General features: G+C 37.3%; 1 protein-coding gene across 2 annotated transcripts; it reads right to left on the bottom strand.

The window, feature by feature from the left end:
- Nucleotides 1-648: 648 nt before the first annotated feature.
- LOC114286635 (cytochrome P450 734A1) lies at nt 649-27,649 on the bottom strand. Of its 2 annotated transcripts, none has more exons than XM_082873761.1 (4): nt 27,019-27,649; nt 24,038-24,282; nt 6,883-7,246; nt 649-1,298 (listed from the first exon to the last, which is right to left on the bottom strand). In XM_082873761.1, the coding sequence occupies exons 1-4, from the start codon at nt 27,511-27,513 to the stop codon at nt 879-881; spliced, it is 1,524 nt and encodes a 507-aa protein (XP_082729887.1). In that variant the 5' UTR covers nt 27,514-27,649; the 3' UTR covers nt 649-878. The 2 variants fall into 2 exon arrangements, with proteins under 2 accessions (XP_082729887.1, XP_082729888.1); XM_082873762.1 differs by having other exon boundaries at nt 27,025-27,591.
- Nucleotides 27,650-27,928: the final 279 nt, after the last annotated feature.

Genomic DNA, 27,928 nt, shown 5'->3' with positions numbered 1-27,928 from the left:
AAAACAAACAACATATAAGATTAAAATAAAAACAACAAAATCTTAAAGGGCCAAATAAACAACCAAACAATCAACTACAAACAACAAAAATAAATTCGTCAAAAAAACAAATACGTTCTTAGAAAAATCACCCATCTTTTCATAGGTTATGAGTTCCAAAGCATTTTATGTATATTTAATTTTAGAATTCTCTAAAATAATTATCTATATAGTAAAGCAGGTATGTTTTTGAAAATGTGTCAAATGTCTAAGAGATATATTTTGTATCAATGGCTGAGATTAATTTCCAAATTCATCATAAGGTCAAAATTTCTTTAATTCCCACTCACTCATATTCTGTTCTCTCCTTTTTGTTCACTCATGCATTCTCTCTCTCCCCCTGTCCATCTTCTTCCTCTCCCATGCCCACATTCCTCCTCTTATTTTTTTACTTTCATCCCTTATTTTTTATTTTTTGCTTTTTTGTTTACTTATTTTTTTTACATGGTGCCGTTAGGCATGAGCATATACTAATAAATCAATAAAACATATAATTTAAACACATAAATATAATATACAAAGCCTGGAGGGTCTATTTCTCAAATCTCAAATTGGATCGGGTACTAGTGTAAACAAATCGAGACGATCAATCTCAAATTGAATCGGGTATTAGTGTACACAAATCGAGACGATCAATCGCCTAATTTTATTTTTTTCCAACCATGGTTCTTGTTGAAGTAATATAACTTCTTAGGGTCCTTTATGATAATTATTTAAGATATTTGGGACCCATAATACAATACTTAGAAGTTTAAATTTGCCCAGTCATTACATACAAGATGGAGAAATTTGACAATATCAAAATAACAATGACACCAAACGTTTTTTCAAACAAATAGTTACCTTGCAATGTTCTTGAAGAGAATGTGTGCACCATGTTGAGGTTGCAAAGATATGTACTGAATTGGGGCGTGAGCATACGAAGGCGACACCGAGAATGAATATCGTCTGACAATCATAGCTAAAACAATTTTGGCTTCCACCATAGCCAAATTTTGGCCTACACAAGTTCTGGCACCCAAACCAAATGGAACGAATGCACCGAGTTGCTTTCGAACCTCAGTGAATCTCATTGGATTGAACTCATTGGCATCTACTCCCCATATCTTAGTTTCATGATAAACAGCAGCGAAGGCCAGGTAGAGTTGGGTGTCAACTGGAATGTTGAGCCCGCCTAGCCTCACATTTTTTGTTGCTTTCCTCATCAACATCACTGCTGGAGGGTAAAGTCGCAGTGTTTCATTGAGTATCATATTTATCTGCCGTAAAGATGTATGTAACCAAATCAAATCAAACTAAATTTTATGTCCCAATCAAGCGAGGTCAACTACATGAATAAATGCTAATAATTAAATAATATTAACGGTGGCTTTTGTAATGTGTGACCAAATAGTGAACAACCATTAAAGATGTTAAGTTGGATAGAAAAACTTATGCCTGTGTCGTTCTATTTTTTAATCCTTTCTTTTCGATGACTGTTTCTCTTAGCCTATTCATGGGCAAAATTCTTACAGGACGTTGGTTCTACAACCTTACTTTAATTTTAATGGAGACAAATGATAATGTGACAATCATGCAATTGGATGCATTTATTTGAGTAGAAAGCGATGTTAACAACAATCTCTTTGGTTGTGCTTCTTTTTCTATTTTTGTTTTTATTTTTCAAAAACACATGTATTTGGTAAATTGCTTTCAAAATTTGTTGTCGAAACGGGTTTATGAAAACAACCCCATTTCAGCAGAACACAAAAAGTTGTTTCCAAATTTCTTGCACATAAAAGTGAAAATGATATGAAAATTATGGGTATTTTCAATACATTTCATTTTTTTTTCCTAACAACACAAAAAACAAAAATAAACAAATGAAAACAATTGGGTATGCCATAAAATTGTGACACAAAAACTTGGCAAATTGTTTTCATAAAAAAAAAAATTGAAATTACCCAAATTTAGGAAACAATTTTAATAGCTGATTTTCATAAACTCTTTTGGCAAGAAAATAAAAGCAATATGAAAATCTAAGTGCTTTCAAATTTTTCATTATTTTTGTTTTTGAAAACATGAAAAACAATCATAAATGGGTAAATTACACTAATATCCCTAAGATTTGATGAATAAATTACAATTAACTCCACAACTTTGATATTATTTAACTCGTATAACATTTTTCCCCATTCTATTAACGAGTCATCAATTAAGTAATCATTTTTTATGATATCATGCTACACATTTTACTACATGTCCAAATTACCCTCTTGAACCCATATCATACATAATCACGTTTACATACATATAACTCACATGCATACATAATTGTTTAGACATACATACATAACTCCCAACCTCCCTTACAACCCAACACTCCAAACCACAAACTAACTCTCTTTCTCCAACAAAACCCCTTTTTCCATGCTGTTGATGTTGGAACTTGGAGTATCGAAATAGGTACCGGGTACAAAATGTCAATCTTTCGTTGCTTCTATTTGTTTATTATGCAAGTACTAGTTTTAGGATTTGATGGTGTTGGTTTTGATAAGAGATGCTTCACATGGAATGGTACAAATTGGGTCTTCTAATTTTCTACCCAAGGTTTAGTTTGATTTGTGCCAAACTTTTCAATCATTCACTATAAATTCAAGGTCACTGAAAAAATACCCATTGTTATTGATTATGTGTTGAGTGTAACGATTAATGGCATTGATAGCCATCTTGATGATGTAGATGCTGAGGCGTTTGGTTGGCAATGGTTTTTGTGTGGTGGTGGGGGTTTTACAGTGATGAAAAGGGGCAATAGAAGGTAGGGGTAGCGACATACGATGGTGGAAGGGTATATGGGACATATGGTGGAAAGACTATGTAGGTTGTGTGGGATTTATTCCACATCTCACCAATGCGAATGGAAGCAAAACCACACAAATGCCAAAGAGAAAAAATAATCACACAGATTTCTATCATTCAGCCCAAATTGCCTACATCCATGGAAGAGTGAGCTTCCATTATCAATAAAATAGAAAATACATATGAGATAATCGAAGCACTCAAAATCCACACCACTAGCCAAATCCTATACTCAAGGGTAGTTAAGCCCTTGCTAATCCCGATGCCCATGGTTTTTTTCTCTCACTCCTTACATCTCTAATTTTCCCTCGCTACTCTGTCAATCTCTCTTAGACCCTATAGTCTACATGACTATTTATAATAGTCTACCCATAAGAATCCTAGTTCCATACAATTAGTTAACCAAATCCTACACATATTAGGTTTCCTAGTAAATTCCAGATTCTACTATCCTAACCCAAATACATGTATAAATCAACAAATAACTATATGGAACCTGCAGACACTCCATTTTGATTGATTTTAAGACTTAGGGCGCTTGTAAGCAGCCCAATGATGAAACGGTAATTATTTCATCTTTAGAATGTGTGAGATTGTTTGGAGTTACTATGCAAACCTATTTTAGCCAAAAAACAAAAAAATTAACTTTTTATGAAAATGACCATTTTACCTTTGAACTCGTTTTTAACCAAAAAATCGACATTTTAACCCCAATATAAAGAGGGAAGCCTAATTGTGTCTTGATTAATGATGTTTTCCAAAATTTGTAGCCAGATTTATCAAAAACATTGATCGATAGGTAATTCAGACCTACTTAGGCCAAAAACAAGTCAATGGCACCGGACCATGCACTTATATGCATGCATTGATGACACACATACCGAGATAGGCTGTGCGTACGCACATTTATTTATGGCAGAGCCAATTTTAAAAACTCAATTTTGGTGCAACTAAGAAGGGAAGTGGCAAGAAAATGCGATGGGAAGCCCTCAGGTGCTCCCCAAGCTTTCCAATTGCCCATAAAAGGAGCCCTTTCCCCTCATTTGAAAAGGGTTAGACTTTTGAGAGATTTTTATGAGTTTTGGAGAGTGTTTCATCACCCTCTCTTCCTTCTTTGCCTTAGCTCCGAAAATACACTCTCACACAGCAACTTTAATCAACTAAAATCATCTAAGGTTTGAAGAACTTGAACTAACTCATAAACCTTTGCTAGAGGGAGGCTTGCAAGTAAGAAAACTTGAGTTTTCTTGCACTCTTCTTCGCGCGCCTTCGATTTATCCAAACTAGCTAGTAAAACACTTTTCTTTATCAATTTTAGTACTCTTTTAGTCTTATTTTCAGTAGCCTATCATTGCTAGGATTTCAATTCATCATTCAATCATGTAGTTTGTTCATTTTACTCACTTTTTCACTTTATTTAGCATGTTATCTTTATTTCCATTAAAACAGTATGTACATGTTTACTTAATCATGTAGAAAACATGCATTAAGTCCGGTTTGATCATCATGTAGTTTAGCATATTTTTCTCTTTTTATTTTTTAGTTACTTTTCTTGCATAATTATCATGTTAGTAGCCTCAAACTGGGCTTAGATTCATATTTTGCCTATATAAGTTGCATATTAGGATCATATTTACTTTATGACTTGCACGTAAGACACTTGAGTAGGCATCCAAGTAAGTTTTCCATTTTGCATAACATGTTCTTGCTTCATGGCATTGTTTTTCAATAACTCAAGTTAAACGCTTTGCTTGCAAAATTGTATGTTTTGGATGTCTTTATGAACATTGTTTATTTTAGGTTGGGTTTATGGTCATGAATCATTAAGAATCTTCGTTTCATTTGAAAATCATCATTTTTAGAAAACATGGCTCTATTCTCTTAATCTAAAATAAATGGTATTCGCCTTTATTCAAATTACATAGTTTTAGGGTAGTAAACGTTTAGGCTTAAAATGAATTGTATGGAATAATTATTCACTAAAATCATAAAATAGAGAATTAGTAGAGGCCAATTTCCGAATTGGGCAAAAAGGAGTGCTTTCATTCTATGACATTTCCCTTTTTTACCTTAGTTCTAGAATCGATAATCTCTAGTTATGATGGATTAGGTCTTTAGCTTAGTTTTCATTGTTAAAGGTTTCTTAATTCCTCATAAAATTAAGTTGTGACTCTTTCGATGTCAGATTAGCAAACTGGCACAACATGGGTAGAAACGTGCGTTATACTTGAAAAGGCACGACGTCCACATGACCCACCTTTATCAAATGGGTAGACTAATCCTAACAATTACCCCCTCCATCCATGTGGGTTAAATGTTATATATGCACCCTCTAACCTCGGTGTCTTGGTTTTCAAGACACACTCCACATTTACCTAGAAGACGTTACACCCCCTTGAACCAAATGTCCATACTATTTGCACCTCACGTAATAATGCCCAAACATGCCCTTTGTAGCTTCCTCTGTCCTCATACTCAAGCTCATGAGAACTATCGCATCTCCCTAGAGTGTCTTTGTTGCCACAATTAAACCTCAATAGAAAAGAGACCCAAGTCCTACCTCGGTGTACACCTTCTTGTCGTGACCTCTATCTCAATTTCTATGCCTAAAGATCTTTTTATGTGAACAATTTGCAACCTATTGTTTTCCTCCTTGGCCAGTATCCTCTGTAACTGTTGCTCACACCATTCACCAAAGACTCGTACTAATTGTCTGATGTTTGACAATAGCTTCCTTCTTGTCACAACATACTCCACGAGCCTGTACAAGTTGCCAATCATGATGTTCAATCAAACAAATGCCATCTGATTGATCTCGCAATGACTGAACTTCCTTGTTGATTGAATCATACTACTCTTGGACCACCTAGATCACATGCAATCACTATTGATTGCCCTTGAATCTGTTCAATCCCTTTAAATCCTTTTAGAATATGAAAATTCTAATTGTACCAATGAAATTGCAGCACTTGAAAACCTTAACAACCATCATTGCCATGAATTTTTCTAATACACATACACCGATCTATCAAAAAAAAAAAATTAATCATTAATTTTTGCAAGCTTGCCCCACTAGATTACTTCTTGTTGTAACACAAAGCCAAATCAATGTTTTGGTCTTCCAATAAAGGCCACACTTAATGTAACCAACTATATATACGACCTAATGCCTTCGCCATATATATATTTTTTCTGTACCACCATAATTTATTTCTTCTTTGTGTGAGTCCTCCATGTTCAGTAATGCCACCATTTGCTAACCGCACTAAGGATTGACAACTATAAACTCTGATACCACTTGTTGGGATTTGTTACACATCCACCAATGCAAATGGAAGCACATACATGCACATGCCAAAAAGAAAAAAATAATCACACAAATTTACGTGATTCGGCCCAAATTGCCTATATCCACGAGAGAGAGAGCTTTCACTATGAATAAAATAGAGAATACATGTGAGATGACCAAAACACTTACCACTACTCGAACCCTATGCTCAAGGATAGTTGCGCCCTTGCTAGCCCCAGTTGCCCGTGGTATTTTTCCCCTCACTCCTTACATCTCTAATTTTTCTCTCACTATTCTCTCAATCTCTCTAAGAGAAACCCCATAATCTATATGACTATTTATAATAATTTATCCATAAAAATTCTAATTTCATACAATTAGTTAACCAAATCCTAGGTTTCTTAGTAGATTTTGGATTCTACTATCCTAACCCAAATATATGTATAAACCAACTTAATAACTATATGGGACCCACCTTTGTCACATGAATAGACTAATCCTAATAGGCTAGAGAGAGAGAGAGAGAGAGAGGGAGAGAGAGAGCAACAAAGAATAAAAGTAACAATAAAGGATAAAAAAGTAATTTTACTTTTTAAGTTAGTTCCATTTAAACTTCTATTAATAAAGGGGATGTGTGTGTAATTTACTCAATATAAAAATGAAAAACAGAGACATCAATTTAAAAATAAAAAATAAAAACTATTGATTAAACTTACAGTCTTGAAGTCATTTAAATTCTCTGCGGTTGGGAGCTCACTATCCTTGCAAATGCAAAACACTTCTTCACGAGCCTTGCTTTGCCATTCTTGATGCAATGCTAGTAGCAGAAGTGCCCAAGTCAAAAGATTTGCAGTAGTTTCCTTTCCTACAAAGTAGAACGTTTTACATTCTTCTATGATTTCCTCCACTCTCAATCTCTCTTCTTCCCCGTCCTGATTCTTATAGCTAGACGATAACAAAGCTAGTAGATTTTTCGAATTTTCTTTTGTTTTGTTGTTAATCTCAATTAACGCCCTTATTGATTCTCGAGTTTCTTTCTCCAACTGCTGCCTCATTCTATTCTTTTTAGTAGGTAAGAACCTGCATATAAAAATTTGTTTTTAGAAATCAAAGAAAACAAGATTAGCCAAAACAATAAAGTCAAGACTTGAATTTGTTAAGGATTTCTAGTAAAGCATTTGTAAAATAAAACAAGCTTCACAATCCATTTGTTGTAAATGAAAATTCGTTTGTTTCGTATTAGCTTAAAAGTGAGGTTTTCAATATTTGTTTATTTATTTATAAGAAATTTAAGGCTCCGTTTGGTAAGCCTCTCAAATTATAGTTTCACCTATTGATTTGAGTGTATTGTTTGTTTTGAGGTTTCAAATCATAATTCTACCATCATTTCTTAAAACTCAATTCAAAACATAATCATTACTTTTCAAAACTCATAACCAAACACATAATTCAAAACTCTTTTCAAAATTCAATTTAAATCAATATTTTAATTTTTTAAATATTTAAATATTTTAAAAATATTTTAATTTTGTTAAGATTTTAAATAAATTCAAACTCTATTTTATAAAAATATTTTTAAATATTTTAATTTTTTTGTTATGTGTTTAGTTACGATTTGAGTGTAGAGTTGTGAAAGTAGTATGTAGTTTCGAGTTATGTATTTGGTTACGATTTGAGTGTAAAGTTGTTTTTAAATTTAAAATATTAACATTTTAAATTATTTAAATTTTTTGAATATTTAAATTATTTAAATTTTTACGATTTAAATTTTTTGAATATTTATTTTAATATTTTAATTATTAAATTTTTTAGATTATTTAAATTATTTAAATATTTATGATTTAAATTTTTTGAATATTTATTTTGAAAAATATTTATTTCCTTTGTAGTATTTTCAATTAAAAAATTAATTAATGTTATTTTCTGTTAATAATAAATTTTTTTAATTAAATTTTAAAAAGAGTTTGGTTATGAGTGTTGATCAGAATTTTTAATAGTGTGAAAGTAGTGTGTTTTGTTATAAGTTATAACAATTTGAATTAATTTTTGAAAACTCTTTCCAAAACTAATAACCAAACAAATTTTCTTACTTCACATGTCAAATCAAACTTTCAAAACTCAATTTCATACTCAATTTAAAATTCAATTCAATACTCTATTCAAAAACCATAACCAAACAAATTTTCTATACTCAAATCATAATTCCACAACTCACAAACTCAAAATACAACATATTTACAAAATTCTACCAAACACAATCTAAAAGTCTCCAAAAAAAAAATCATATGTATGGATTTTTGTGCTGTCCCAACTCCTAATGCTAACAATTTATCTTTATAAATATAATACTCTTAGCTATTCAACACAATTTATGTGTAATTATGTAGGTAAAATCTAAATGGGTTACCAAAGACTTGTGCTTTTTTTTTTTTTTTGACTTTTTATATCAAGGTAAAAAGCCAAACCCTATTTTACTTTTTAAATCAATTTAGACTAAAGGACATTGAAGATTAAAAAATATCTGGAAAAGGTTTAGTAAATACGAAGAAAGAGAGAGAGAGAGAGAAGATTTTAGAAGTATTTTTTTGATAAAATAAGCCTTTCATCCTTAGTAGGCCATTTTCAAGAAATCTTCCTTCTTTCCTTTTTTTTTTTTTTTCATCAATTTTTCAACGTTGTCTAGTCCAAACAAATCTAAAAAGTGTTTTAGAAGCATTTTTTTGATAAAATAAGCCTTTCATCCTTAGTAGACCATTTTCAAGAAATCTTCCTTTCTGTTTTTTTTTTTTTTTTTTTTTGGTCAATTTTTCAACGTTGTCTAGTCCAAACAAATCTAAAAAGTATTTTTTTTTTTTTTTTTTTTTTGCATAAAATGGAAAACAGCAAACAAAAAATTGAAAAAGACAAAATAAAAAAAAAAACATATATAAATAAAATTGAAAGAAGAAGATTAGTGCTTTTACAACTGAGGCATTTAGTGAGAGGTTCCTCCATTTTATTTATTTATTTTTATTTTTTTTTAGTACAAGAAAATCCTCACATCCTTCTACAGGTTGAAGGCAACACTTGAGTCAAGATCACTAAGGCATTCTGTTGTTCGTTTTGGACTAGAGATTATAACGTTAGAGTTTGCAATGACCCCTTAACACAAATTCTGCTTAAGTTGGAACTTGCACATTAGAAAAAAATCAAACCCATGCCAAGTGCTATATTGGTAGCAACTTGAGACCCCTTTTTCCTAACCAACAACGCTGCACCCAGCGGGTTAGACGTCCCATCTTGCAAATTTCTATTAATTTAAGTCTTTTGCAAAATAATTTAAACTGTTAAGTTCCATTAAAATTTGTACTACGAACATACCCTGCTAAAATCATCGCCTCTGTGACTATACTAGCTTTCTCTACTCCGCTTTAGACAGCCGACTTCTATCACTTCCATTCTCTAATAAGGCTATTATTATTGTACGGGCACGAAATATTCTTCCCGTATAATTCTGTTGATCAAGTCTGCGCTCCTCCGTACGTCGTCGCTTTACTCCCTGAAAACACAAACGTGAACTAGCAGGCGGGTGTGTGCCGGATACCTCTCCGATGCCTAAGTCAGGAAAATAGACAAAGACAAAAAGCTTTATGTATTCGAGAATCAAAGTTGTGTGTTACCTCTCCATAAGTGATATTTGTGAGCTTTTGTAGGTTCCGCGTGGCATAATCCTAATAGAACTCTTACTCCTCCATGTAGAGTCCTCCTAGGATTCATAATCCTGAAAGATAATGTTTATCCTTCAGCACTCCCCTCACTACTTAAACCAAGTGAGATGGTTTTACCATGGCCAGATTCCAATATGACCGAGGTAAGCATGGCTATGCTAAGCCGCAGACTAGACCGAGCTAACCTTAGCTCGGCTCTTCCATTCACTACTCTTACCCCAGTTTCCCCTGTACAAACCACAGTATGATTGGACCAAGCTAACTATTAGCATGGCTCCAACCGATCTAATACCACTGCGCCATGACCGGTATAACTTTTAGTATGGTGACCGAGCTAACCGTTGCTCTTTTAGGACCAGACTAATTACCAAGCCTGTTTACTTAGTCTGGCGGCAAGAGCCTTACTTTGCACCGAGCTAACACTTGACCGTGGCCCATCTCCCTAGCCTTTTCATTATGGCCCAAAGAACAGCCCATTGCTCAGCTCGGCCCAATTTACATATAAATTACCCTCTCAATTGCCCCTTAATTCCATCTGCACTGCACGATAGGGATTACCTGTCACCAGCCGTGCTAAAAAGTTTCATCCTTCCAACCGAGCTAAAACCATTTAGCCTTTCCAGCCGGGTTAAAAACCCTTTTAGCCTTTCCAGGCGAGCTAAAAGCCCTTTTAGCCTTTCCAGCCGAGCTAAATTCACATCGGGCTGTACCTGTCCGGTCAAAACGTCTCTTCAATCACAGCAACTGAAACGCTTCTCATTTCATGGACACGTGGCATGCTCTTATTGGCTGAAGGCAGCTGTCACGCCGCCCTCGTACCTCGCATTTTTTGAACAGTTCCCGCCTTTTTGACCTTCCTTCTCTTTTCACAAAACAATCCTCAAGGTTTAGAATCATTACTCATCTCCTTCTTTCTCTCTTCTAACCTCCACTGTCCTTCAACCTTGCAACTGTGAAGCTTGTGTTTTTGCTGCTGCCGTTTGCCCCCATCCTCTAGGCTGTTCAATCTTCATCAGGTAAGCATTATAAATCTGTTTTATTTTTCTTGTTTTCGTACTTGTTCAATCCACTGCATTTTGTTTTGTGTGTTTTTGCAAAACACACTCTTTTCCATTTTTGCTTTGCTTTGCGTCTACTGAAAAAACTTATAAGAACCACTTGAATTTCATTAAACAACCTGTAGGACACTGTAATTGATCCAAAATCACAATATAACCGAACTAATAAGTAGTTTGTAGTTGATGTTAAACCAGCCTGACTAACTAACCGAACTAGAACTCCATGCTATGCCATTAGTTTCAAGAAATAAAACCTCCTTGTGATTCGACTAGCGGATCTTTTGAACCGTACTAGGCCTACGCAATACTATGTTTGAAAGCCTCAACCACGACCGAGCTATGACTGAGACTAAACCAACCTTCGTAGTTCAACCGAACTACGAGTGCTGCCCCTAGAGGCTCAACCGAGCTAACAAAACCCTTGCACGAACTGAGATAACGAACCCCTTGTATAAACCGAGATACCAAATCCCTCCTCAAAACCGGCCTTAGACAAGTAGCATTTCACATAGCCGAGCTAAGATTTGATATATCTTGCCTTTATTTCTCTTTAGCACGGTCCAACGGTCTGTGCTTAACACCTTTGTTTTTTCACTTTGCAGACTTTAGGTTGCCCAAGCACTCCTTTGAGCGCTCAACCGAGCTACTCAGCCCACTTTTGCGACCGAGCTAATCACAAGTATAATTTATTCATAACTTAAGACAAAATGGGTAAATATAGGTTTTTAGTAGAAACACCTGGTGGTCTGGCCGAATTCCGAAGGGAGTGTAACATTCCTGACGACGTCCATCTCACCTTAGCCGAACAAGATATCATACCTTGGGGAAACCCTGGTTTTGTTCCCTTCACCCTCCTTTCCATTGTAGAAACCGGCCTAAGATTCCCTGTACAGCCCTTACTTTGTGAACTCCTTAGGCAAACTAGGATATGCCGAACTCAGCTTTCCACAAACTCATACCGCATAATAAATGGTGTTGCCGAGCTAAACCGCCATGCTGGTATTAACCTCAGCTTAGCCGAACTTTTTCACCAATATTCTATAGGCTCAAAAGAAGATGGGTGAGTTTATTATTTAAGAATACGACGCCGGCGTGAGAAAATAATAAAGGACACACCGGACAAAGACTTAAACGATGACGATTTTTTCTGGGTATCTGGCAATTTCGAAGACCACCAAGCCCAGATCTCAGGCCGCAGTATAAACTAGAATAAAGGAACCCTTAGTATAATTACTTCAGTTTCTTTGCATGCTTCTGTTTTATTTCGATTTCCTATTCCTGAATCGATCTAACAGTTGTCTTCTTTATGCAAATTTAGCCCATCTTCAATCGCTATACAATTACCCCAACCTAGACACACTTCGCGCCGCACTACGATACTCTGAAAGAAGTTGGGCCAAACTACTAAATTTTGAGCCGACGTATAGATATAGCAGCCGACGAAAAGCCAGAGTAACAGATTTTTTGCTAGAGGCCTCTCCTGAACCGGACCCGACCTTGCCACAAATCAACCTAGTCCGTACTACTGCTGAAGAAGAAATGGCAAAGAGGAACAGAGTGAGGGCCCTCCTAACCGAAACACACCCAGCCGAAGTACCACCAACCACACAGACTCAAGAGACCGTGGTGGCTCTTCCGTCTCAACAACCCTCCTCATCTCGCCCCAGCAAGCGTGCTCGGACTACCCAAACCGAGCAACGCCTTGTTGATGAAGATGAAACCACTCTTCCACCGAGCCCTCCACCGATCACTCAGCTGGAGCGTTTTGACCGGGCTAGCTCCTCCAAGTAGGCTCCCAAAATGTCTTTCCAAAACCGCGCTATTCATGATACTGACTCAGTGGTGGCTGACAAAGACCATATGCTAGCCTTCAATCTGGCTAAGAGTGTTTGTCTGCCCCCTGATATGGAGCATCACAACCAGTTGACCGAGCTCAAGGCCATCCAGTCTGCAACAAATCAATGATCCTGGTAAGCAGCCCCTCTGGTCTCTCTAATTTTTCTAACTTTTTGCTCAGTTTTGTCATTAGTTTCTTTCCATTCTTCTTCAGACCATACAAAAGAGTCAAATTGCTCACCAGCGTGTGTTGGAGCTCCAAAAAACAGCAAGGCAAGCCATGGCCGAAGTAACTGAAAAAACTGTCGAGCTAGAAGAGGCTAGGAAGCAGCTAGCCGAGCTAAAATCCGAGAACGGTCGTCTGGCCAGTCTCATTAGCTCGGCTGATGCAGAAAAACAAAAGCCTGCAGCCGTTATCAAAGATAAATATCTGCGCGAACTTGTTAAACTTGAGGGTAAGAAAAACGCCAAGATAGAGCAGCTGAAGAAGGATGCTGTTGACGCCGAGCTCCGGGGTTACAAGGAGGGGGAGGCGACTTACATTAAACAATATAAAGCTGCCAAGGATCTCTTCTTCAAATGCGGTTGGAGGGCGGCTGTAGAACAGCTAGGTCACGATCGAGAGACCGAAGTCTTCCACGCTCCGGCATACTTCATTCTGAGCTCTATGACGGAATATGCTGCTGCCCTTCAGCAACAATTTCTTGAGGATTCAGATGATGACGAAGACACCGTGCTCAAAGATACCCCGGCTGTCAATGATCCTGTTGATCAGTCAGTTCGGTCGGAGCTAATGGAAGATCTGACCAACAAGCTGCCTATTGAAACCGTTCTTCCAATCGAGACCGTGCTGCCGAGTGAAACCGGGCTCCGAGTTGATATTGACGCCGATCTAGACGCCGAAATAGATGATCTGTTTAACTGACTTTGTATTTTTCTTCTTTTTGGAAACAAATTATAACCGGGCTGAGGCCCCACCCTTTATACTTGGTTTTTAATTTTGAATGAATGCTTCTTTTTTGTTCAAACTCTTATTTCGGTTGATCTTTATGCTTATACCTTTACTTTCTAACTGATGTCTTGCATGAGGTACAACATTCTCTTGCCGAGATACTTTATCTCGGTCTTAATCATTGCAACTATGAGTATACCTGCCATCATTCTTTAGCCGAGATCCCTACCTCGGCTGAAGAATACTAAAAGTTGGTTTAATCCAGCCAACCACTCTTTACCGATGTCCTTACTTCGGCTGAAGAGTACTAAGAGTTGGTTTAGTTCAGCCAACCGCTCTTTAGCCGATATCCTTACTTCAGCTAAAGAGTACTAAGAGTTGGTTTAATCCAGCCAACCACTCTTTAGCCGATATCCTTACTTTGGCTAAAGAGTACTAAGAGTTGGTTTAATCCAGCCAACCACTCTTTAGCCAATATCCTTACTTCGGCTAAAGAGTACCAAGAGTTGGTTTAGTCCAGCCAACCTCTAAATTGGTTATTCCTGTCAATTTAGAATAAAATGTTTGGTTATTCTGACCAAACGTCCTGCAATCTGGATCCTTATCCTGGGCTTAGGAGGGGTATTAGTTTTTCCAGCCAACCTCTAGATTGGTTTTTCCAGCCAACCTAAAGTAAAGTGTTTGGTTGTTCCGACCAAACGTCCTGCAGCCTGGATCCTTATCCTGGGCTTAGAAGGGGTGGTGGTTTTTCCAGCCAACCTCTAGATTGGTTTTTCCAGCCAACCTAGAGTAAAGTGTTTGGTTATTCCGACCAACCTTGCTATTGATGTCCCTAACTTACTTAATACAATCTCGTTTTACAGAATAAAACATTTATGCTGAAAAGAAAACTACTTGTTTTATTAGGGAAAAAAGAAAATTACAAGTATTTTGAAGAAAAGCTAAAAATAAAATAGTTTGAGATTGGCAGTGTTCCATGGCCTAGGAATTGCTTTGCCGTCCTCATCTTCTAAGTGGTATGCCCCATTGCCAGCTAATCCGACCACTTTGTAAGGTCCTTCCCAATTAGGCCCTAATTTGCCATCTCTTGGGACCAAGGTGTTTCCCATTACTTTGCGCAGCACCCAATTTCCAATCTTGAATTGCTTTGGATGCACTGTTTTGTTGTATTTCCTGGATAACTCTTGTTGGTATGAGGCAATGTGAACCAGTGCTCTGTCTTTTCTTTCCTCTGCAAGGTCGAGCTCCAATGTTATGGCTTCTCCATTCAAGTCTGGATCAAAATTTTCGCTTCTAATTGTGGAGAGGCCAACTTCCAGCGGGATTACTGCTTCCATGCCATAGGCTAAGGAGAATGGTGTTTCTCCTGTTGATCGTCGATGTGTGGTACGGTAAGCCCATAAAACATGAGGAAGCTCGTCAGCCCATTTGCCTTTTGCTCTTTCTAACCTTTTCTTCAGTCCATCAGAGATGACCTTGTTTGACGCTTCCACCTGACCGTTGGCTTGGGGATATGCCGGTGTAGAATTGTAGAACTCTATTTTGTATTCTTCACAAAAGCCTCTAAAGATTCTGCCATCAAACTGGGTGTCGTTGTCTGATATTAGGGCTTTAGGTATGCCGAATCGAGTAATGATATTCTGCCAGACGAACTTCTTCACATCTTTTTCCTTGATTGATGCCAATGCTTCTGCTTCCACCCACTTTGTGAAGTAGTCTGTTGCTGCGAGAAAGAACTTCCTGCTTCCGGGTGCTGTTGGAAGTGGTCCTACTATGTCCAAACCCCACATTGTAAAGGGCCATGGGCTGGACAATGGTAGGAGTTCTCTGGCTGACTGATGTATTTGGTGTGCGAACTTCTGACATTTCTCGCACTTCTTCACATACTTCTCTGAGTCTGCCTGCATGTATGGCTACCAGTATCCTTGTGAAATAGCTCTGTAAGCTAACGATCTTCCTCCTTGGTGGCTTCCGCACGCCTCTTCGTGTATTTCGAACAAGAATGCTTCTACTTTGCTGGGGTGGACACACTTTAGATAAGGTCCTGAGAATGACTTTTTGTACAATGCCATAGATGGGGAGAGCCAAAATCGTTGCGACTTTGCTCTAATTTTGTTGGCTTCTTTTTTGTCTTCCGGTAAGACGCCGTGTTTTAAGAACAGTATGATGGGATCCATCCATGAGCGGCCTAATTCAGCGCAACACACATCTTCTACTTCGGGGTCCTCAATGCTTGGTCTTGGTAGGTAGTCAATTAGTAGTGGGTGAGGGATGAATGTATCTGCCATTGACGCAAAGCCTGCTAGTTCGTCTCCTCTGCTGTTTTCCTCCCTGCCAATCTGTTCTATTCTTACTACTTCAAATTTCTTGATCTCTGTTCTGACCAATTCTTGGTACTTGGCCATCCTGTCATCCTTTGCTTCATAGTCGCCAGAAATTTGATTTACCACCAGCTGTGAGTCGCTGTAGACCATTAGTTCGGTGGCCTTCATGTAGAATGCTGATTTGAGTCCTGCAAGAAGTGCTTCATATTTCGCTTCGTTGTTTGATGCTGGGAATCCAAGGTTGACTGCTTGCTCCACAACCAGGCCGTTTGGTGAGATGAGGACTATGCCAAGTCCTGCACCATGCCGGTTGGATGCTCTGTCCACAAAGAGCTTCCACATCTCTCCAATGAACAATTTCCAACAAGTGGAGGGATCAGATGATGCCATGCGGTCAAGGATGTTGTTGGTGTTTTCTTCAAGGTCCATACTGGCTGTCTGCTCCTCGCTATCTGATTGAACCAAGTCTTTATTTGTTGGTGAGTCTTGGCTTGGTATAGCATGGTTTGCTTCTGCCTTGCTTTCTTTACTCTGGTCTACCTTGGGGTCTGACTGAATATCCTGCACCAGGGGTTGCACTATTCCGGCATCAACTTCTGTCCCTGGTTCGGTTGTATCAGTCAGGTCGACTGGGCAGATATGATGACTTCCTGGGGTGAATTCTGCGACAAAGTTTGCCAAAGCTTGGGCCTTTATTGCGGTTCTGGGTTGGAACTTGATGTCGAATTGTCCCAACTCTACTGCGTAATTCATGATTCGCCCAGAAAAGTTTGCCCTTTCAAACAAAGCCTTTAATGGGAAAGCTGTGAGAACGACTATGGTGTGGGCGTGGAAGTAGTGCGACAACTTTCTTGAGGCCATCATTAAGGCCAATGCTAGTTTCTCCAGTGGCAAGTACCTCGTTTCGTCGCCCAGCAATGTTTTGCTAACATAATAAATGGGTAGATATTGGATCCCTTCTGCACGGACCAATACTCCGCTAATTGCGTGCTGAGAGACCGCCAGGTACAGGAAGAGTTCTTCTCCAGGTATTGGGGTAACAAGTAGTGGTGGAGAAGACATGTATTTTTTCAAGTTTTCCAGAGCGCGGTCGCATTCTTCGTCCCACTCGAACTTAGCTTTCAATGCTTAAAAAAATGGTCGTAGTCTGTCTGACGACCGGTTAATGAATCGGTTGAGTGCAGCTGCCATGCCGGTGAGATGCTGTGCTTCTTTTACTGAGTTAAGCCTCTCCAGATCCTAAATAGCTTTGATCTGGGAGGAGTCTGCTTCTATACCCCGGTTGGTCACCAGGAAGCCCAGGAGTTTGCTAGATCCTACACCAAACGCACACTTAGATGCATTAAGGCGCAACTTGTGCCTTTTCAGAATCTGGAACATCTCACCTAGGTCCCTTAGATGGTCGTTCTCATCCTTGCTTTTGACCACCATATCGTCGATGTAAGCTTCCATTGTTCTGCCTAACAACGGCTCAAACATCTTGGTGACCATTCTCTGGAATATTGCCCCTGCGTTCTTGAGGCCAAAGGGCATGACCTTGTAGCAATATAGTCCTCTTGGTGTTGTAAAGGACGTGACCTCCTGGTCTGGTTCGTACATGGCGATCTGATGGTAGCCTCTGTACGCATCTAGAAAGCTAAGTCGGTTGTGCCCCGCCGTTAGGTCTACCAATTGATCTATCCGTGGTACGGGAAAGCTGTCCTTTGGGCATGCTTTGTTGACTGTCTTATAGTCGACGCAGACACGTCATTTGCCATTCTTTTTTGGCACCACTACTGTGTTGGAAATCCATCGGGGGTAATGCACCTCTCTGATAGCTCCTGCCTCTAGTAGATTTCCCACTTCTTCCGCCACTATCTCGGCGTGGTGGAGTGCCGATCTGCGAGTGCGTTGAATGATTGGTCTAGCGGATGGGTGGACATTGAGTTGGTGACAGATGAAGTTTGGATCAATGCCTGGCATGTCGTAGGGTGTCCAGGTGAACACTTTGATGTTAGAGGTCAAGAATTCTAAGACCTCTAATCTCTCAGTGCTGGACAACGACGAACCGAGCAAAAAGAACTTATCCGGGTTCTTTTCATCTATTCTTACCTCTACCAAGTCTTCCACCATTTTTTGATCAGCTGCTTTGCCGACATCTGCGAACAGTTCATTGCTCTCAGGTTCTTCCACTGAATGAACATATCCCTTGGCAGCACGGCTGCCATTAACCGTGACAAAGCATTGCTTGGACATAATCTGGTCTCCAAAGACCTCTTCAATTACCCCGGCGTCGTTGGGGAACCGCATTACTTGATGGTAGGATGATGCTACTGATTTCATGGCATGGAGCCATGTTCTTCCCAAGATTATGTTGTAAGTGGAAGGGACCTTCAACACCCAAAATTCCACTTGTTTTGTCACGCTTCCTGCCTTGACTGGTAGGATAATTTTGCCGACTGGCCATTCTGGCATTGAGTTGAATCCGATCAGGGGGGATACAGCTGGTGCCAGGTCTTTGTCCTCCAATTTCAGTTGTTTGAAGGTGTCGTAGTACATTATCTCACACGAGCTACCTCGGTCTATCAGAATTCGCTTGACGTCATAATCCTTGATGTGGAGGGTGACGACCATTGCATAGTTGTGAGGGTAATATATTCTTTCCAAGTCCTTGTCTGAAAAAGACATGACGTTCGTGGCCTCTGTTCTCCCCTTTTTGATGGTAGGTTGGGCACTTAGTACCTACCTTAAGTGCTTAGCCTTCTTGATCGACCCTCTGAGCTCGCATACACGCTTAGGTTCGAATACTCCATGTATCACATTGATCACACCTTGAGGTGGGGCATCAATTGGCATTCCATTGGGGTTATTGTGGTCCTGGGGGACTGGTTACGTCGCTCCTTCAATGTATTTATCCAGGTGACCGGTTGCCACCAACTCCTCCAGATGCTGTCTTAATGGCATGCAATTTTCAGTGCGGTGCCCCTTTTCTTTGTGGAAGGTGCATCGCGATCTTTCGTCGTAGTCTTTCTGTGCTTCTCCTAGCTTAGCTGGCCATCTGACGAAAAGCTCATCACGTATTTCGCTCAGAATCCAGTAGATTGGTTTCTTGAATACCGTGGTTATGGCAGTGCGAACTCTCACCCATCTTTTATCCTGGTCCTCTCCGTTGTCTCGCATGCCGCGTCTGTTTCTACTTGGACGGTCTACCATGTTGACCTTTGCTGAGGCCTTTTTCTCTGGTATTGTGGTAGTGCCAGATTTTGTTTTGGCACGGGCGCTATCCTCTTCCATCCTGATATGCTGATGGACTCTTTCCATCAAGGCCTTCATGGTGAGGGGCGGTGTCATGGTGATTGAGTCCCTTAGTCTGTTCCTGACTGGAAGGCCTCTTTTGTACTGTGCAATGGCAAGATTGATGGGGCAGTCCCCAATCTGGTTGAATGTCTCCTAGTAGCGACTATTGTAGGATCTTAGTGTCTCCTTTTCGCCCATGTCGATGGAGAGTAACTGGTCAATCTCTACCGGGGTTTTGGTGTTCGTTCTGAACCTTGTGAGGAATGCCTCTGCCAATTGTGCCCAGGAGGCTATGCTGCCTTCTGGAAGTTTTTCAAACCAAGTCAAGCCTAGGTCACCAAGGCTTGATGGGAAGAGGATGCACATCAAGGCCTCGTTTCTCCGATATACCGCCATAACCTGGCGGAAGTGGCTTAGGTGTATGTAGGGGTCCGTCTTCCCTTCATACGTGGTGAATTTGGGCTGCAGGAAGCCTGAAGGTAGAGGTGCGTTTTCAATTGCCGGAACGAACGGCGAGGTCTGCAGCCTTGCTAATGCTTTGTCCGTTGGTTTGTAGGCAGGGCGTGTTAACGGCATTCCGACCTCAACGCTTCCATGCGTTCGAGGAGCCAACCGCTGAAGAGCAGATACCCTGCGAGGGTTGTGCGCCCTAGTATCCTCCTTCCATCATGCCTTTTCTTCCAGCATGATCCGCAAATCGGATGATCTTGGCAACTCCGTCTGCCTGGATGATGTCTGGTGCGAGCGCGAGGGTCGATAGGTACTTCCCTCAGTGTAAGACCTTAATGATCTCGTTCTCTCAGACCTGGAGTAACGAGTTCTGGAAGTTCTGGATTGAGTATCGCCTGTCCTGAGGCTTCTGCTCTCTGCTTGTGATGGTGTGGAATGCCTTCCACGGTCTTCTGAGCGGCGAGGGGGCGTCTTGTTTTTGCGCCCCTCTCCTGTCGCCACTTATTTTCCCTTCATTTGGCGTTTCATAATCTCCATGTCTGCTGCCATCCGTCGTATTAATTCGTCCTGCTCTTTTACACGGTCCTCCAAAACTTGAGGATCAATCCTCCGCCTTTGTCTGTCAGGACTTTGTGAATGAGAGTGACGGGGGCTGTTGTTCCGCCTCCCCCTTGTATCCCTCTGGGGATTCTGTCACTGGGGCTCTAAGTCCGCCATAGGAGGGATAGAGGGCAATCCCTCGCGCCTCCCACCCCCCTCTAGGGTTTGTCCGTCAATGGCGGACTGTGGCAAATCTTCGTTGTGCGCCATTCAATTAGCGAGGAAAACTTGATCAAGAGGTTTTGTTCTTTGTCTGGTATTCCCACAGACGGCGCCAATTGTACGGGCACGAAATATTCTTCCCATATAATTCTGTTGATCAAGCCTGCGCTCTTCCGTACGTCGTCGCTTTACTCCTTGAAAACACAAACGTGAGTTAGCCGGCGGGTGTGTACCGGATACCTCTCCGATGCCTAAGTCAGCAAAATAGACAAAGACAAAAAGCTCTGTGTATTCGAGAATCAAAGTTGTGTGTTACCTCTCCATAGGTGATGTTTGTGAGCTTTTGTAGGTTCTGCGTGGCATAATCCTAATAGGACTCTTACTCCTCCATGTAGAGTCCTCCTAGGATTCATACTCCTGAAAGATACTGCTTATCTTTCAGTACCCCCCTCACTGCTTTAACCAAGTGAGATGGTTTTACCATGGCTAGACTCTAATATGACCGAGGTAAGCATGGCTATGCTAAGCCGCAGACTAGACCAAGCTAACCTTAGCTCGACTCTTCCATTCACTGCTCTTACCCCGGTTTCCCCTGTATAAACCACAGTATGATTGGACCGAGCTAACTATTAGCATGGCTCCGACCGATCTAATACCACTGCGCCATGACCGGTATAACTTTTAGTATGGTGACCGAGCTAACCGTTGCTCTTTTAGGACCAGACTAATTACCAAGCCTGTTTACTTAGTCTGGCGGCAAGAGCCTTACTTTGGACCGAGCTAACACTTGACCGTGGCCCATCTCCCTAACCTCTTCATTACGGCCCAAAGAATAGCCCATTGCCCAGCTCTGCCCAATTTACATATAAATTACCCTCTCAATTACCTTGTGCATGTATTATTAGGGGTGAATATTTGACACCTAATTCGTTAATACGATTTGAATCATATGTATAATTAAAGGGTTAAAGTTAATTATTTTTTGATTTGAACCCAGATATAATACGATCCGAAAACACGAATATTAAATAGGTCATGTTTGGCTTGCACACATGAAATTCGAAATTGACATGTTTGACCCGCGTAAAAATTTATGTCGACACGTTGACATAAATCCACTATTGTCTCGCATGTAACCCAAATATAGCCTGAATTTAGTGACCATAAGATCTTGAGTAAGTAGTTCTCATCCATTACATTAAAACTTAAATCTCCCTGCAATATATATCTAATGAAGTACAATCTTAAATTAATGATAAATCGACAGAAGTCAAGATTGGTAGATAAGAGAATTTTTGAATGTGTGACAATAGTAGTATTTTTGTAGCAGAAGTCAATATAAAAGAAGGAAAATGAGTGGGAGCTCTAATTAGAGCTACCACTAGTGATGTGGCTGTGGGTCTCACCCACTGCCACAGTTTGTATTGTGTCTGTGTCTGTGTCTGTGTTTTTTTTTTTTTTTTGCCACCTCATTAGTGATGGGTTTAGAGCCACTAATTAGTGGTCTCTAGCACCACCGATAAAACAATCACAACAATGTTATTTTGAATGTGACATAGCTGTAACATTATTATTATAATTATTAGTTTGATATATATTAGATGAAACTTGTTTTGTTTTAAAAATTTTATTAGATATTTAAATATTAATGAGTGATAATAGTTTATGTTGGATGTGTAATAGATTAGTGATATATATATTTAATTATTTTCATAGATATTGACATATATATTATCATTGTATGTCAATATTTAAACAAGTTATTTTTATGCATGTGATGTAAAATAAGTGTCTTTTTTTTTTTTTTCTTTTTTTTAAATAAACAGTATAATTTGCTTATAATCTAAAACATAAACTTTTATTAATCGTATTACGTATGTTGTGTTAGGGTTAATACAATTATAAGTATTTTAGGTTAGTATCAAGAATTGATACGTTTAATTAAATGGATCGTGTTAATGTTTAATTATTTTACATACAAACCCAATATAACACGACACAAAAATGAGATCACACAACATAATTTCCACCCTTATGTGCTATCAGTGTCAATTTTTATGCTGTGTGTATATGTATATATACGGTTGTTATTGACTGAATTTGTCGCCCATAAATTTTTCGAACTTGTTTGAATGGAAGTAAACTATTCATTAACAGGAGGTGTGTCTCAGACTTTCATCACTGCTATCACAGTTATTGGTAATGTAAAAATATAAACATTGTATTGAAGATACATCGTCTTCGTTTGAAAAGTGAGTTCTTTTTAAATTTTTTATTTTTTAACTATTTTAATCTAGATTAAAAAATTTCTTGTAGGATTGACATTTTAGCTTTTTATTTTTTATTTTTTATATTTTTGTGAGAGAAAAAGTGAAATGATTATACTTTAGATGTGATATTTTACCTTATTAACTTTTTAACATTTTTTTGTGTGTGACTATTTTAACCCCAACCTCATATGCCAAATGAAGCCACTGGTAGTGGGAGTCATTGCACTAATATTATGTTGACAAATAAGATGATAAGTATAATAATGGTAAAAAAATATGATAATGTATCAAATCAAAATTGTTTACATCTTATTATAATATTTGGTTGTTTAAAAGTAGTAATGATTATAATTCATTATGATTGAATGAAACTGAGAAATTACTCAATTTTATTAAAATAAAAGATTCCAAATTTCACGATTTCTCTCCCTCTTAACACACTAGAACAAACTAGAAAATTGTACAAAAAAATTGAATAGAAATGACAAAATTTTCAATTTGCACAAAATTTCACAGTTTCACAAATTGAAATTCTTAGTAATTTTCAGTAGTTGCTTTACCAAAAAAAAAATTACTTTTTATTTTTTATAATTTTATATTTAATATTGATTTTTTTTTTAAAAAAATAAATTTCGGAAAGGAGGATTCAAAAAATATAAATTAAAAAAAAAAAGAGCAAATGAATGTATAAAATAGAAATTATAATATTTTAAAAGTAAAAATATATATTAAAAAAAAAATGCTTGACACGCGCGTCAACCATGAACACATCCACAAGGGGAGGCGTGGACAACCAAATTTGCTTGAAAAGGTAAAACAGCCTACCAAGTATGGAGTGTTGAAAAATTAGGACAGCATAGGTAAAAAAAATACGTGAGACACGAGTGTCGCATCTTGATTAATGTTGGGATCCTAAGCTAATCGATCGGGTAAAGACACAGTAACCTGCTAATAGTCAGATAGGAGTGGGATTCGAACCTGAAACCTAATGAAGAGCATACTCATAGGCTCCTGATCCCTTACCTTCAACCAATTAGACTACTCTTACGGGTTAAATACGTGAGACTTAGCATAGCAAAGGCTTCACAAACAGGACTTGTATGTAATTAATCCTTTAAAAAATGATGAGGATTTACCAGAATTTAGGTGAAACAACTATGGTAGCAAAACAATAAAGTTGACGGCAATTGTAATAATAAGGAAATAAGTAATTGAAGGTTTCAACTTAATAGTCACCTGAATCCAGGAATGTAGACACTCCTTATAGCTTGTAACACTAGACTTGTTTGGCGTTCTTGTAATTCAAAAATGCGCTTTCCCTCTTCAAAACTGCTCCCAAAGGCCGTTCGAGATATGATATCCGCAGAGAGGTCATGAAGTTGTTTGTGCACCTCCAACTCGAATTCGTCCCTCCATCCTCTTTCTTCCTCCCATTTCTGGAGCATATTTATGGTACTGGCCACAATTTCCGGCACCCAACTCTATCATAAACAATATCAAATTAATAATATTGATCGTAGAGCTAATGTTAAATTTGCATTAGAATTGCATTGGACTAGTGGCAAAATATTTGTGTTTTTAGGTGTTGTGCAAAGTGTATGGCAAAATGTTTAGCCAAGCCTACCTCTCAAGTTGATCCCATCTGCTTCTAGTTTTTTTTTTTTTTTTTTAAACTTTCATTTTCTAGAGTCCTTTTATTGTCTTCTAACTAAACTAGAAAAATGGCAGTCACTATATGCACATAGTAAAATTATATATATATATATATATATAAAGAGCTTAAGGTCACTGTTAAATGAATGATACATCAAAATTATTCTTATACAAATAAAATTATCTTGTTACCAAGGATTCTCTCTAAAGTAAAGAAATTCGAAATAGAAATTGAATTCTCATTTTTTTTTTGAATATTTTTAATTCTATTTTTTAAAAATTTTATAGAGCTATACCGACTCGAATGGTGGTGTATTCTTTTTTTTTTTTGGTCATAATATCCTCACACACACAAAAACACATTTCAGAAATATTTTTTTGGATAAATTATACTTTATCCTTTTTTATGTTTGATCAAATTTTTACTTTAGTCCCTAAGGTTTTTTTTTTTTTTTTTTTTTTTTTTTTACTTTGACCTTTCATGTTCCAAGTTTTTTCTAATTTACTCTAAAACTAACTTATGTTCAAAATTATAAAGAAAATGACACATTGACAATTATGTAACATAAAAATATATTATTATTTATGACTCATAACCCTGATATAATAATATTATTATTATGTCATGTGGCAGTTAATGTAGCATATTTTTATAATTTTGAATAAAAGTTAGTTTTAGAAATAAATTGAAAAAAATTTGAAACATGAATGATTAAAGTAGAAGAAAAAAATTGAGAAAATATTCAAACATAAGGGCAAGATTTACCCTTATTTTTTAGATGAAAAGCATCAACGAGAAACCTAGTTGGTTATTATTATTATTGTTGTTATTATTATTTTCTTCTCAGTATTTACAAAACAAATAATAATCTTACAAAAAAGTCATAAAAAAGACAAATTATTAAAGTTTATTTTTTATTTTTTTTACTTTGGCCCTTCATAGTCAATTTTTTCTCAATTTACTCCTAAAGCTAATTTTTGTTAAAAATTACACAGGAAATGACACATAAATAGTCACATGGCACAAAAATATTTTATTATATATAACTCAAATTTCTAAAATAAAGTTAAACTCCAATATAATAAACTATATATTTTTTTTTTATTACGTGACAGTTATTATGACATTTTTTGCCTAATTGTGAACACAAATTAACTTTATGAATAAATTGAGAAAACTTGAAACATAAATGGTTAAAGTGGGAAAAAAAACTTTAATGCCAAAGTAAGAAAGTAAATAAACATAAAAGGGCAAAGTGTAATTTACCCTAAAACAAACCCCAAACACTTGGGCTCTGTTTGTTTAAAATTTTCTACTTTTTTCTTACAAAATTCCCATCTTAATGAAATGTTTGTAAGAAAATATATTTTCTTTTCTATTTTTTTTCTTTCACTTCATTTTCTTTCACTTTCACTTTCTACTAAATTTTCTTTCTAATCAAACGAAACCTTAAGAAAGTCTTAAAACGTTCATAATTTTTTATAAATAGTTTTCTTTTTTTCCAAAAACAATTCTCTAAAATTCAAAACATCTTAAATGTTTATTAAAAATAAAATATTTAAAAAATAAAAATAATTGCATTTTTTTTTTTTTTGAGTTAGTTGTCAATAGGATAAACAGGAAAATAAAGAAAGTTAATTTGAATGAGAAAAAAAAGTCAAGAAACTGGACCAGAATCTACATGGTTTATAGGCTCACTAAAAAGATACTAAGAACTCATTTGGGAATAAATTTTTTTAGTAATTTTTAGTTAAAATATGATATAAAAAAATTAGTATGTTTTAGAGACTTTTAAACTAAAAAATAATGTTGTCAAATGAGACCTAAACTCTTTAATGTTGGATTTTAACCCACAATTTCAAATCACAAAATAATAATACACAATCTATAAGCAAAATATTTAAGTTTTTCTAAGAATAGTTGTCTATATATATTTTTTAATCGGATAATCGTGGGACCCTTACGAGTCTAATTCGAATAATTATTTTATGTCACGGTATTTAAATTATTTATAAAAAAAATAAAATAAAATAAACAACAAATATCTATAATCATTAATTTGGAATTCATAATGGACTTCACTGGTGCAAACAACACCGTCCACCAACACTGTTGCAAATAATATTTTTTCTTTTCTTTTTGTAAATAAAAACAAATTACAACCAAACATAAATTTTTCATTTATATTTCCGACAACATAAGGTGTGGAGCTGTAAATAAATTGAACTGTTCACAAATAGACTCGGCTAAGCTCGTTTAGTAAATGAATTGAACTCGAACTCGAATAAACTCGATTCATCAAGTTCAGTTTATTTATTATTATTTAAATGATATAATAAATGCATTATTTATATATTAAGTAATATAAATAATATTTTTTATTTAAATAATATAAATAATATTAAAAAAAATCTTATCGACCCGAACCCTCCATTCTAATTACTACTCGAGCCGAGCTCCAGTTCAGTAACAAACTCGATAAGCTCAAATTTTTTCCTGCCAAACACCCACAAATATCCCTAGAAACATGCATAACTTATTAGAGAGAGAGATGAGGAATGACCTTAACTCTTTCCATGTTGAAGGCCTGGCTTGTAATCCTCCTATGAACAGCCCAGGTGTCACCGGTCAAGCCAACAAGTCCTTGTCCAAAGAGCAGCTTGGACAAAGGGTTGAACTCAAGCCTCTCAAAGGACCCACTCTTATTCAGCAACACCTCCTTAATCATCTCGGGTTCGGCTATAGCCAACCGAGGCTTCGGTCCAAACCAGTACAGAAATGTCTTCCCATAAACCCTTGACCAGTTGTAGTAGTGCGGAATCGCCCTCTGAACGATGTCATGGTTGAAAGTTATCGGCCTCGATTCAGCTTCGGCAATCATACGCCGACCGATCTCGGCCGAGTTTCCGAAGATCGGACGGTAGCTAGGCCCCCCTATGCCTTGCCTCCTGAAGTGTCGTTGAAACTTCAATGGAACCCATATGATTGAGTGTATGAGTTTTATTAAGAGGACTGAGATGAGGAGTAGCAAGATCGTCATCAGCAGTAGAATAGCCATACACTTGAAGCTCTGTGTGTGTGTGTGTGTGTGTGTGTGTGTGTGTGTGTGTGTGTGAGAGAGAGAGAGAGAGAGAGAGAGAGAGTGGAGGATAGGATTTGGAAGGATAGAAGCGGAGGAATTGGAACACAAATCTTGGATGCGCTCCCTTGCCCCATGCATTTATTTTATTGGGCCACGTGATCACTATTGTTGACGTAATGAAATCATTAATAGTAATGTTGTATTTTATTACATTTAAAAATAATCGGCTTGTTGGTTGTGTTTTTCAAAAACGCTTTTCGAAAAATTTTATTTTCTAATTTTTTGTGTTTTTTTTTTGAATTTTTTAATATTTTAAATAATTTTTATTTTTATTTTTAACACATACTTGACATAAATATACCTAAAAAGTAAAAAATTTATGAAAAAAACT

The sequence above is a fragment of the Camellia sinensis genome, chromosome 6 (assembly GCF_055761805.1).
Source record: "Camellia sinensis isolate YWXY chromosome 6, ASM5576180v1, whole genome shotgun sequence".
Taxonomy (NCBI): Eukaryota; Viridiplantae; Streptophyta; class Magnoliopsida; order Ericales; family Theaceae; genus Camellia; species Camellia sinensis.
This window is presented reverse-complemented; position numbering and strand designations above follow the sequence as displayed.

Excerpts from the sequence above, each read along its gene's own strand:
- LOC114286635 (XM_082873761.1), bottom strand. The coding sequence starts at position 27,513 with ATGGCTATTCTACTGCTGATGACGATCTTGCTACTCCTCATCTCAGTC. Across the intron at positions 24,283-27,018 it reads TCAACATGGAAAGAGTTAAG|AGTTGGGTGCCGGAAATTGT; the intron begins GTCATTCCTCAT and ends TGTTTATGATAG. Across the intron at positions 1,299-6,882 it reads ATTTAAATGACTTCAAGACT|ATAAATATGATACTCAATGA; the intron begins GTAAGTTTAATC and ends TCTTTACGGCAG.